At 35.8% G+C, this 12,972-nt stretch overlaps 1 protein-coding gene across 10 annotated transcripts in view; it reads left to right on the top strand.

Moving 5' to 3' along the window:
- The window catches only part of SENP6 (SUMO specific peptidase 6), a 115,961-nt gene that overhangs the window by 29,360 nt on the left and 73,629 nt on the right, over positions 1–12,972 (top strand). For all 10 annotated transcript variants that reach the window (XR_004268024.1, XR_004268023.1, XM_032275481.1 and 7 more), the window contains 2 exons: positions 6,546–6,691; positions 7,756–7,860. Coding sequence is in view for 8 of the 10 variants with exons in the window: in XM_032275480.1 (XP_032131371.1) it covers positions 6,546–6,691; positions 7,756–7,860 (251 nt within the window). In the remaining 2 variants the exon portion in view is untranslated. The remainder of the gene's footprint in view (positions 1–6,545; positions 6,692–7,755; positions 7,861–12,972) is intronic.

Raw genomic sequence — 12,972 nt, 5'->3', positions numbered from 1 at the left:
GGCCTCAGGAAATTAATTGAATTTGATGTTTTTTTCTTAATACTAAGCTTTTCTTTATGAAGTTACTCACACTGAAAAACTCTTAAGGTTTTTCCCCCTGCAAGTTTCCCTAGCTTTTATTTTAACATCTGGATTTTCTAAAGTGCTGCTTTTTAGGTGTTCTTTGGATAGACAAGAAAAAATTAGTTGTCCTTTAGATAGACAAGAAAAAAAATAAGAAAAGAAGTTAACTTGGTAAATGAAAATAAACAATGTGTCCAGGCATGGTGTCTTTCGCTTGTAATCCCAGCACCTTGGTAAGATGAAGTGGGGAAATTGCTTGATGCCAAGGGTTTGAGACTAGCCTGGGAAACAAAACGAGACTCTACCAAAAATAAAATAAAAGATGTTTTCTATCACTGACTTATACAGGGCATTGGTCTTCATGCACATATATATATTTCATATTTCTTATGATTTTTTGTAAAAGCATGTGCTTTATTACTCCTGAGTGGCTGGGATTACAGGCAGGTGCCGACACACCTACTACATATTTTTTAAAAATGTAAATATTTATGTTTTAAAGTAAAACCTACAGGACACATTTATGTATTTAGTGAACTCTAAAGATCATTCTGATTTGATAGTATCATCTATTTTAAATATACATGAACCATCTCTTCTTAAACAGAAATTTTATATTGTGCCTTTTCCCGCATAAATTCATATTTCTTTTGTTCCGTTTTCCCACAGAATTTTAACTTAATATGATATACTTTTATGTAATTGAAATTCTTTTTATTATCCTATTGTACTGTAATAAAGAGATATTCTTCACTGAAGATAAACTTCACTGAAGCTTAACATTAAATAAAACTGATACTAAACAGTTTGTTTTTTTAAAAAAAACTTGAGTTATAATTATTGAACATTTGATCTACAAATATTACAGATATTTATAATTATTAAATTTATTGTGCAAAATAAAATTGGAAATTTATCTTCTAAAATAGATGAGCTGATGGTATCCCTTTTTATTCATTTAGTTCATCCTGTTCATGAATCTGTATTACCTGAAGGAAACTTGCAGAGCAATTCTACTCTTTTTTAAAAATTGACATATAACAATTTTATCTATTTATGGAGGGAAATTTCTTTTTAAACTTTTTTTTTTTTGATACAAGTGCTGAGAAATCCTGGTTACATACTAAATAGATGATTATGGAAATAGTTTTGCTATAGTATTATCATACAATTCTTTTTGAGACAGAATCTCACTCTGTTTCCCAGGCTGGAGTGCAATGAGGCAGTCTGGACTCACTGCAAATTCCTCCCCCTAGGCTCAAGCGATCTTCCCTCAGCCTCCCTGGTAGCCTGGGAGACTGCAGGCTCCCACCACCATGCCCAGCTAATTTTTGTATTTTTAGTAGAGATGGAGTTTTGCCTTGTTGGCCAGGCTGGCCTTGAACTCCTGACCTTAAGTGATTCACCCACCTTGGCCTCCTAAAGTGCTGGAATTACAGGTGTGAGCCACCGTACCTCACAGTTCTTTCCTTTTGAGTTAAATGCCAAAAATTCCATAGTAATCAAGCATCTAAAAATTAAAAATAAATTGTAATCCATTCATTAGGTACTGGCCTTCCAGATTTTGGAGAAACATATTTTAAAAACTTTACTAAAATTTGAATAGCTAGTAAATAGCTAGTATACTTGTTAGTTTTAGGTTCCTTTTTTTCATTTGTTTGTTTTAACCAAATACCCTCAGAAATAATTGAAAAACCTGAAATCTTGTTAATTTCTATATGCTTTTGCCAGTACAGTATTTTTTTTTTCTTGAGACAGAGTCTCCTGTCTCCCAGGCAAGTGCAGTGGCACTGTCTCAGCAAACTGCAACCTTCACCTTTCCAGGTTCAAGTAATTCTCCTGCCTCATCCTCCCCAGTAGCTGGGACTACAAGCGTGCACCAGAGTGTTTGGCTAATTTTTATATTTTAGTAGACAAAATTTCACACCATGTTGGCCACTCTGATCTAGAACTCCTGACCTTAGGTGATCCACCCACCTTGACCTCCCAAGTAGCTGGGATTACAGGCATGCATCACCATGCCCAGCAAATTTTCATATTTTTAATAGAGACAGGGTTTTGCCACATTGGTCAGGCTGGTCTTGAACTCCTGACCTCAGGTGATCCACCCGCCTCAGCCTCTCAAAGTGCTGGGATTACATGAGCCACCAGGCCTGGCCAACATTTTAGATAATTTATCTGCTAGTCAGGAAAATTCAGGCAAGAAAAAGCACAAAACACCTTTAAATAATTGCCTTTGGGCATGGGTTGGGGGGGCTGTAACTGAAGTACCTTACTTAGGACTCTAGACCTGATAAATTTTGCATACATAATAGAGCTCAGACTGCTCTGAGCTATTTTTCTTTTCTCAGGTTATAAATCATTGGTTTAAACTAGACTGGTTTTCTATTTGAAAATGAGGGTGGAATTAGGAGAAAACCTTTATTTTAGTTTGCAGTTTCTTCATATCTTTCCCCTGCTGATTCATAGCTTCTGCAGTTTCACTGTGCTGCTGCTTTTTTTTTTTTTTTTTTTTTTTTTTCCCCGAGACAGAGTCTTGCTCTGTTGCCAGGCTAGAGTGCAGTGGCGCGATCTCGACTCACTGCAACCTCCACTTCCTAGGTTCAAGTCATTCTCCTGCCTCAGCCTCCCAAGTAGCTGGGACTACAAGGCACATACCACCACACCAGCTAATTTCTGTATTTTTAGTAGAGTTGGGGTTTCATCATCTTGCCCAGGATGGTCTTGATCTCTTGACCTTGTCATCGCCTTACCTTAGCCTCCTGAAGTACTGGAATTATAGGCATGAGCCACTGCACCCGGCCTTCACTGTGCTTCTTTTAAGGAATTCATATCTTTTGTTAGTTAAGAAAACATTTTAGTCATTATCTCTGTGGATTAACCTTTCTGCATTCTTATTTCTAGACCTCCTAATAGGCATAAAACCATCATTTAAAAAAAAAAAAAATCCCTTAACCTATATTTTATGTTTAAAAGCAAAAATGGAAAAAAAAAGTGGCTAATGGAATGAAGAAATACATCTCTGTACCATATTCTGAATAATTTTCGTAGCTCTATTTTCCAGTTTACTTTTATCTTTATGTAATCTGCTATTTAATCCATATGTTGGTTTTTTTTTTTTTCCTTTTTTAAAATTTCAATGACACCAGGCATGGTGGCTCACACCTGTAATGTCAGCACTGGGAGGCAAAGGTGGGCGGATCACCTGAGGTCAGGAGTTCAAGACCAGCCTGGTCAACATGGTGAAACCCTGTCTTTAAAAAAAAAAATTCAATGACATCATTTATAAAACTTCTGTTCTCTTTCAAAAGTGTATATTTTTTTCCATAGTGTGCCTAATTTTTTACTGTTTCAGTTCTTTGTTTTTCAGAATTTAAGTGCTTTTATGTCTCTAACTTAATGGTTTCTTTTAGGTTCACTTATCTGATATTCTTCAGTGCTAAACTTCCTGAATATTAGCACTTTACTTAAATTACATGATGTGTGATAATTTTGGGTGAACAATAACATTGATAATTTTTTCACATTTAGTATTCTCAATGAAATATTTATTGATGCAGCAAATACATATTGAGCACAGTGTTCTAAGTGTTGGGAGCAAAATAGACTTTTTTGGTCTTGTGGAACTTAAATTCTAGTAACTTGCTATGCTTACTAGTTACTTAATGATTAATGTTATAACACTGCTATAATACTGGCATTGTCACATTAAGGTTCTAGCCTGAAATCTATGGTCAGTAAGCTACAGTGATTTTTCCTTTTTTTTTTTTTTTTCCCTGAGACTGAGTCTCACCCTGTTACCCAGGCTGGAGTGCAGTGGCATGATCTTGACTCACTGTAACCTCTTCCTCCTGGGTTCAAGCAGTTCTCTGCTTTAGCCTCCGGAGTACCTGGCATTACAGGTACCGGTCACCATGCCCAGCTAATTTTTGTATTTTTAGTAGATACAGGGTTTCCCCATCTTGGTTGGGCTGCTCTTGAACTACTAAACCCTGCCTCGGCCTCCTAAAGTGCTGGGATTACAGGCATGAGCCACTGCCCCCGGCCTGGTTTAAAAAAAATTTTTTTATGTATAGATATTCTATTGCACTTTAGGTTCTGGGGTACATGTGCAGAACATGCAGGATTGTTGCATAGGTACATGCATGGCAATGTGGTTTGCTGCATCCGTCTCCCTGTCACCTATATCTGGCATTTCTCCCCATGTTATCCCTCCCCAACCTCCCTACTCCCCACTGTCCCTCCCCTATTCCCCCGAAGCAGACCCCAGTGTGTGATGCTCCCCTCCCTGTGTCCATGTGTTTTCATTGTTCAACACCTGCCTATGAGTGAGAACATGCAGTGTTTGATTTTCTGTTCTTGTGTTAGTTTGCTGAGGATGATGGTTTCCAGATTTATCCATGTCCCTACAAAGGACACGAACTCATCGTTTTTTATGGTTTTTACATTTTTAAATGTTTGGAAGGAGAAATCAGATGACTTCTATTTCAATGACATGTGAACATAATATAAAACTCAAATATGTGTCCTTAAGTGTTCTCAGAAAATAGCCATGCTTACTTATAAATTATCTGTGGCCGCTTTTGTGCTGCAACAAAAGATTTGAACATTTGGACAGAGTTGAGTAGATACAACAGAGACTATATGATCAAGAAAACCTAAAATACTTTAGCCCTTTGCAAAAAAAGTTCACTGATCCCTGTAACAGTGTTTATTTTGTATAAATGTATTTCATAGATTAGACCAAGTTGAGAGAAACGCATAGTAGTACCCCCTTTAAGACTCCCAGTGAATGCCTGAAACCCCAGAGAATACTGAACCATATATCCTACGATGAAGCATTGGTGCAAAATTATTGTCACTCACGCTGTGATTATGTTGCCAGAACACAGGCAGATATTTTTTGTTTTTGTTTTTGGGAGGCTGTGGGTTCTTCAGCACTCTGTACAATATACCTGACTTTATCATATGCCCTACAACATTGCCTCATAGTACCGGAGTTAAGCTGTCCTTTCACGTTTTATGCCCTGGTGCATTTTTATGAATTAGTATGTACTTTCCTTACCTGAGCATTATTAGTAGTCTCTGAAATATTTAACTATGTTACTATAGCAGAACTTTAGAAACAATATTAATATCTACTAATAGAGGAATGGTTAAATTAAAATATTTTTTGGAACACAATTGACTGTTGGTAACTGATACTACAGAAAGCAAAACCATGGATAAAGGGGGGACTGCTATGTAGTATTTTTGAATAAGTGGTATCAGACAGAATAGCAGACTCTAGGCTTGCCAGTAACTGTCCACTTTATAGCATTGTCATGAGATACATATGAGATGATGTAATTCATGTAGTACATGATACTAGTAGTCTTCTGGAAATAGATATATTTTGTTAGATTAAATGTAGTGTTACTGAACCTTTGTAAACTGTTGTTTGTTTGCAAATAATGTTTATAGTTGCAGATCTGACATCAGTAAGGTCCATGTTTGTAATTGGTTTTCTAGTCATTTGATCTCTTTTTGAACAAATGGATTCATCTGTTCACAGTAATTCTCTTGATGCTGTGCTTGTATTACCTGGAAAACTGTCTTAGGCTGGGGTAGGGCAGTGGAATTAAAGTTTTAGGGACTTCCAGAATGAATAATAATATCATGATTTTATTAATGGGAGTGCTCTAATCTGTGAGATAATCAGCCATAAATTTTTAAAAGCTTATTTACACCTTATTTCCTCCCAATAATTTGATGTAGATTACCAAATTAGGAGCACAAATAAAATGATGGAAAGTCAAAACAATTAGGAGGTAAGTAGATGTGCTAGGATTCTAAAATAATTTATATGTTTTATTTTAATTCAACAGTTGTCTCTGAATTTTCTGGGAACTGAAATTGTGTCCTGTGATTTTATAATTGTATGATAAAAAAATCTTTACAAATTTATTTTGCCCCTTTTGCCCCCTTATACTGTAATCTCACCAAAGTGATGTTCCAGGTATGTTTATATTATTATTTGCGTCTATTAAAGTATAAAGTATCAATTTCTGTCTGTACAGAAACTTTGATACTAAGGCAAAAGTTCTTACATAAAAGCACAAGTTGAAATGACAGCTGATTGCCATATTTGGCAGTAGTGTTCTCCAGATAGCAGCAAGGCCTGTTAAGAAGGGGAAATGCTTACATTTTACTCTGTGGAAAAAGCTATCCTAAGATCCTCTACCCTAATTTTCTCAAACATCTTTGGAGCATTTATGTAAAAAGAAAGTAATACAATAAACCTCCATGTTTCTACAAATTTGCATTGTCTTTAGGAAAAATAGTATTGCAGCTGAATTATTCTTATAATTCAACCAATACTATCCACCCTCATCCCCAATAGCTGTACATTTTTATTACTTGTAAATGGTTTTCAAATAGTTGTTGATAGATGATCACAGTATAGCATTTATTGACTCATATTTCTGGATCTTTTTTTACAGTTAAATCGTCGATCTGAAATTGTCGCTACAAGTTCTGGCGAATTCATCTTGAAGACATATGTAAGACGAACCAAGTCTGAAAGTTTTAAAACTTTGAAAGGCAACCCAATTGGACTTAACATGTTGAGCAACAATAAGAAACTGAGGTATAGGCACTTCACCACACACATTCCTACAGAAAAGATAAAGGAAGAGTTTGACGCCAAAAACTTTGAAGCTAATAGGCCCAACCTGTACCTTTTCTTCTGAATTTGTTAATAGGTCCAAGAGGTGCTGTGGTCCCAGTATATGGATTCTTTGCTTTGAATCTTAGGAGTAGGATTGATTGCATTGTCTTTTGTTTCTGAATAAAACATTGCAAGAAATAGTTTGTTAGGGTGGGATCTCATGATTTTGCTTTCATACATTTAGTAGAATCTCAGTCATAACATTTGAAGAAGCACAGTAGAGTGGTGTGGTCATGTCTACTTTAGGAAATACTATCAGGATTTTAAGGGGACTTAAAATTTCTTATTCCTCCTTTTTTTCAGATATAACCCACCTTTCCTACTGGTTACCATAGTGAACCACTGTTACTGGTAGGATTGGGTATCAGTAGCAACTCAGAAATAGGGTTGTAAGTCATTGTTTTATTTCTGCTGTCTGAATTTATACATAAACAAGTGAAGTACATAAAGGCTCAGTAACTTTCTAGTCAATGGCAAAATCAGAAATAGTATTTAGGACTCCTGATTTTATTTTACTGTTCTGCTTTATTTTTAAAATTTTGGGGGGACAGAGTCTTGCTCCATCACCTAGGCTGGAATGCAGTGGCACAGTCTCACTCACTGCAACCTCTGCCTCTGGGGTTCAAGTGATTCTCCTACCTCAGCCTCCCGAGTAGCTGGGATTACAGGTGCCAGCCATCACACCCAGCTAATTTTTGTACTTTTTAATAGAGACGGGTTTTACCATGTTGGTCAGGCTAGTCTCAAACTCCTGACCTGAAGTGATCTGCTGTTCTTAAAATTTTCCTTAATTGGATTGGAAACATTTGAAAGACAAATTCAGGAAATGGAAAACCCCTAATAGACAATTGAGTTTATCCATAAATAATTTTTTTTATTGGTAAAGGTTTTTGTGTACGTGTTCAGATTTGAAAGGATTTATTTTATAAATGTGTATATAATTTTTCCATGTTCCAATTATTTTTTGTTTCTTGAATCTGCAGTGAAAATACACAAAATACATCATTATGTTCTGGAACTGTAGTTCATGGTAGACGTTTTCATCATGCTCATGCACAGATACCAGTAGTAAAAACAGCAGCTCAAAGGTAAGAATTCTAATTGTCTTTTGTTATTTTGTTAAAATATACATGGCATCCTCTTCAATAGTTTTACTTTTTTAACCATTTTTTTCTTTGCGAAACCTGACTATTTTCACTGTCTATAAACAGATATGTCTCTGAAATAATTCATGGCATGAAATTATACGATTGTATGTCTGCTTATGAATAATCACATTCTGTAAATAGAGAATTTTTCAATAAGACCCATTCTGTTGCATTATAATCCAGAGAATCTAACTTGATGTTTAAATTAAACTGATTTACAATATTGACCTTACAGTGTTTGACTGAGATATCTTCAGTTGGTAGTTTAGCTCTGAAGAGTAAAATTACAGTTAATACCATACTTTATAAGCCTTATAAGAGTTCATAGCATCAAAAAAAGTCACATTAGTTTTAAATGTTGGAGAAAATGTTGTTTTTGTAGTTTTAGTTAGATTTAGGTGTTGTCATTGATCTTGAAAGTACTGCTTGACTCAAAGTAATAAAAGCAACATTTGGGGAACCATTTTGGGAATGTTACATCCACTTTAAGTTGACTGAAATTCTTAGGCTCAAAGAGTTAAATAATGTGTTTATTGCATTATAAACCATTTCTTATAACTAGTAAAATTTAAAGATTTGGCATATATTTTATATGCTGGTTTTCATTTTTTTTAAATGTCAAATCTGGACTGCTCCTCTTGCTATATTTTTCTGTTTATGTAGATGTGCTATCACATAGATCTTTTACTTAAAAACATTAAGTAACCTCACACTTTATGGTAAACCAGCCTTTTCTTGGCCTTAAATATATTATTGTATCATAGTGTTCCCATAAGGTACTTGAGAAATTTAAAAGGACAGATAAATTACTGTGCATACCAAAAATTGGCTTACTCTACTGCAAAGTACACAAATCAAGCTCTCTGGCCTACATGGGCAAAAACATGAGAATAAATAATAAAAGGAGAGTAATTAGGGGAGAGAAAAAGAGTAGACACTTTCTTATGTGTTCATCATACCAATAGAAACCATTGCTGATAAAGATGTCTTAATATTCTGATAATGTAGTCTGTTTGAAATACTAATTTAAACCTTATAATCAATCTAAGTGATTGATTTACAACCAAAATTATTAATTTATTTTTGCTTTTGAAGTTATCTGTTAGTTTCGAATTACTGGTGACCTATTCTCCATTCCTCATTTCCTCATTGGTAATGTTAAAAAAAAAACTGTTAACGGTCTGGAAATTGGGTTGTGATTTTTTATTTTTTATTTTCTATTTTCTATTTTCACATAGAAATAGAAGTCTTCATTTAGGAGCGATTCGGTCTCAACACCTATAATATTTTGCATGTTTATCATTGCTCATTTACATAAAAGATTAGATTCAGTTAATATGAACTAGTATATACTAGTAAAATGTTTCTTTTTTTTTTTGGAGACGGAGTTTCGCTCGTTACCCAGGCTGGAGTGCAATGGACCAATCTCAGCTCACCGCAACCTCCGCCTCCTGGGCTCAGGCAATTCTCCTGCCTCAGCCTCCTGAGTAGCTGGGATTACAGGCACGTGCCACCATGCCCAGCTAATTTTTTGTATTTTTAGTAGAGACGGGGTTTCACCATGTTGACCAGGATGGTCTCGATCTCTGGACTTCGTGATCCACCCGCCTCGGCCTCCCAAAGTGCTGGGATTACAGGCTTGAGCCACCGCACCCGGCCACTAAAATGTTTCTTTAAAAACCACCTGAATTAATTTGTTTTTAAGAAGTAATCCTGACTGAAAATACCTTAAGAATGATTAGGGGCAGTAAAGAAAACTGTAGAATCCTGTCAGCAGGACAGATTCTATTTACATTTGTCTTTATTAAATGATACTGTATAAGAATAAACATTTCTTATTCCAACTTCAGTATGACTGTCACTAAAAAGATTTTGATGGTCAAAGACAAGTCATTGAGAGTTCTTCAGTTTTATTTCTTCAAAAACATTGAATGATTTTATGCTACATACCAGGCGTAGATGAGGTGCACAGAGATGAATATGATAAAATCCCTACCAGTAAAACGCAAGTTTGATTGCCATAGAGATTGATTAGGGTGCAGAAAGACAAGTAAACAAATGATTACATGCATTGTTAGGGCAGCAGTAGAGATGTACAAATTATGTGTAATAAAACTACAGACAAGGGAACAGGAAAGAATTTATAAGAGAAACATTAAAGGAGTTTCTGAGTGTACCAGGTAGAAGAGGATACTGCATGCAGTAGGAATCACATCTTCAAAGGCACGAAAGTTTTACCTAAGATCATTGCTTCCAAGGATTTAGCACAATTGTTAGATCTCAGGTGAGGGTAAATACATTGGCCTTTACAGCTTCTCCTAAATTTTCTTGTTTTCTCAAGTCTTTATTTTATTTTTTTTTTAATTATAGAGAGGGTTTTGCTCTGTTGCCCAGGCTGGAGTGTGGTGGCGTAATCATAGCTAACTGCAGCCTCAAACTCCTGGGCTCAGGCTGTCCTCCCACCTCAGCCACCTGAGTAGCTAGGACTACAAGCATGTACCACCTCACCTGGTTAACTTTAAAAAAGTTTTTTGTAGAGAAGGGCTCTCGCTTTATTGCTTAGGCTGTTCTCCAACTTCAAGCAGTCCTCCTGCCTCAGCCGCCTAAAGTGTTGGGATTACAGGCCTGAGCCACTGCACCTGCCTCAAGTCTTATGATAATTTGAAATGAAAACAAATGCCATCCATTTGGTAATTCATACACAGTGTATTCTTGGGATGAGTGGTATATCTTGTCTTTTAAGTAAATCAGACCGGCTAAAATCTGAGTAATTCGTTCTTTAGTAATATATGGAAACGAGTGCTTTACACCTTTTTATCTAAACAGAATGAAGTTTGTTAAAATATCACATTGGATTAGCTAGTCTTTGGGACATAATTAAGGTTCCAATCTATTTTCTTACTGCTATTCCAAATGTTAATTTAATTCATATTTAAAAGATAGATTGTTTATACACTAATAGTGATAGGGAAGTATGAAAAAAACAAAATGCAAAAATTTTAAAGTCCGTAATTTATACCATCCCTTCCCCTAACTTTAATCAGACTTGCTGAAACAACACATTTTATGGATTTATGTTTTACCTACACTTCCACTTTTTTTTTTTTTTTTTTACTTTTTATTAAATATAGATAAAAAGACTTATTAGAACCTTATAAGAAATCAATAACCTTGTTTCTTGATTTCTTATGAGGTTCTAGTAAGTCTTTTTATCATCTTTGAAGTTTTTTCCCCCCCTTAGTGGGAAATGGATGTCTATGAAAGCATATATAATCCATAAATAGGAATATGGGATCCTGGAATAAGTAATATTTAATTATTAGTGAAAAGCACGATTTTGAAAGTTGGCTTTTTTTTTTTTTTCTTTGAGATAGAGTCTTGATTGGCCATGCTGGAGTGCAGTGGCATGATCTCCACTCACTGCAACTTCCACCTTACGGGTTCAGGCAATTCTTCTGTCTCAGTCTCCTGAGTGGCTGAAATTACAGGCGTGTACCAACATGTCCAGCTAATTTTTTTTTTTTAAAAGTAGAGACTTGGTTTCACTGTGTTGGTCAGGCTGGCCTTGAACTGTTTACCTCAAATAATCTGCCTGTCTTGGCCTCCCAAAGTGCTGAGATTACAGGTGTGAGCCACCACACCCAGCCCATTTTGAGAGAATTTTTGAAGTTGTAAATGAGGTCATTGATAGAAGAATTTATCTATTAGTCTTTTTTCCTTTCTTTTCTTTCCTTTTCTTTTCTATTCTTTTCTTCTTTCCTTTCTTTCTTTCTTTCTTTCTTTTTTTTTTTTTTTGAGACAGAGTCTGGCTCTTGTTGTCCAGGTTGGAGTGCAGTGTCATGATCTCAGCTCACTGCAGCCTTGACCTCTCAGGTCCAAGCATTTCTCTTGCCTCAGCCTCCCGAGTAGCTGATATTACAGGTGCCCACCACCACACCTGGCTAATTTTTATATTCTTAGTAGAGATGGAGCTTTGCCATGTTGACCAGGCTGGTCTCGAACTCCTGACCTCATGATCCGCCTGCCTTGGCCTCCCAAAGTGCTGGGATTACAGGTGTGAGCCAACGTATTTGGCCCCCCCCCTTTTTTTTTTTTTAAGACCACAGTTACAGTACTAATTGAAGGTAATTTTTCTTTTCTATTTTACATGAAATAGTTTAACAAGAATGTAAGTTGACATTTTTGCAAAGTCCTACATTACTAATAATGACTTTTCCCTGTTTTTTATATTTTATTTTAACATGTAAGCTACTCTAGGGCAAGACTTGATGAAAAAACATATTGAAGATACTTGTAAGAATTCCATGACTTATAAATCAGATATATCATAATGAATGCATTTTTTTCTCAAGGATAAGGAAAATGAACATTGGTGTGTGTCTTTCTATATAAATATATTTTTATCTTTACTGGTTTCCTAACTCCCTTGGCTTATTGAGAAGTATTATACCTAACCCATTTCTTCTACCTCTGTTTTACTACCTACTTCCTTTCCTCTGTACAGGTGAGTATAAAAAGCAGCAGAGGCTGGGTGTGGTAACTAACACCTGTAATCTCAGCACTTTGGGAGGGCAAGTGAGAAGGTTAGCCTGAGCCCAGGAGTTCGAGACCAGCCTGATGGTGAAACTTTGTCTCTGCAGAAAATACAAACATTAGCCAGTCGTGGTGGTTCACACCTTATAGTCCCAGTTACTCAAGTTGGGAGAATCACCTGAGCCTGGGGAGATCAAGACTTCAGTGAGCTGTGATTGTGCCACTGTACTCTAGCCTGTGTGACAGAGGCAGACCCTGTCATCTAAGAAACAAAAATGATCTAAATGATCTAAAAAACAAAAACAAGAGAGTACTAAACTGTTCTTACTTCTTGGGCACAGCAGTATAGAATTGGAAATGGCTCCATTAGGTACTAATGCCTGACTTTTGGTTTTCATTTTACTTTTTCTGGAAATGCAGCTGTGTAAGAAATAAATACATAGAATAGGATAGAACAGTTAAACTTTTATGGGGATGTGATTATATTCTCTCCTTTTTCTTTTTTTTTTTTTTTTTTTT

This window comes from Sapajus apella, unplaced genomic scaffold, assembly GCF_009761245.1.
Source record: "Sapajus apella isolate SASKATOON/1434 unplaced genomic scaffold, GSC_monkey_1.0 scaffold6, whole genome shotgun sequence".
Lineage (NCBI taxonomy): Eukaryota > Metazoa > Chordata > Mammalia > Primates > Cebidae > Sapajus > Sapajus apella.
Note: the sequence above shows the minus strand (reverse complement) of the source record. Positions and strands in the feature narration are given on the sequence as shown.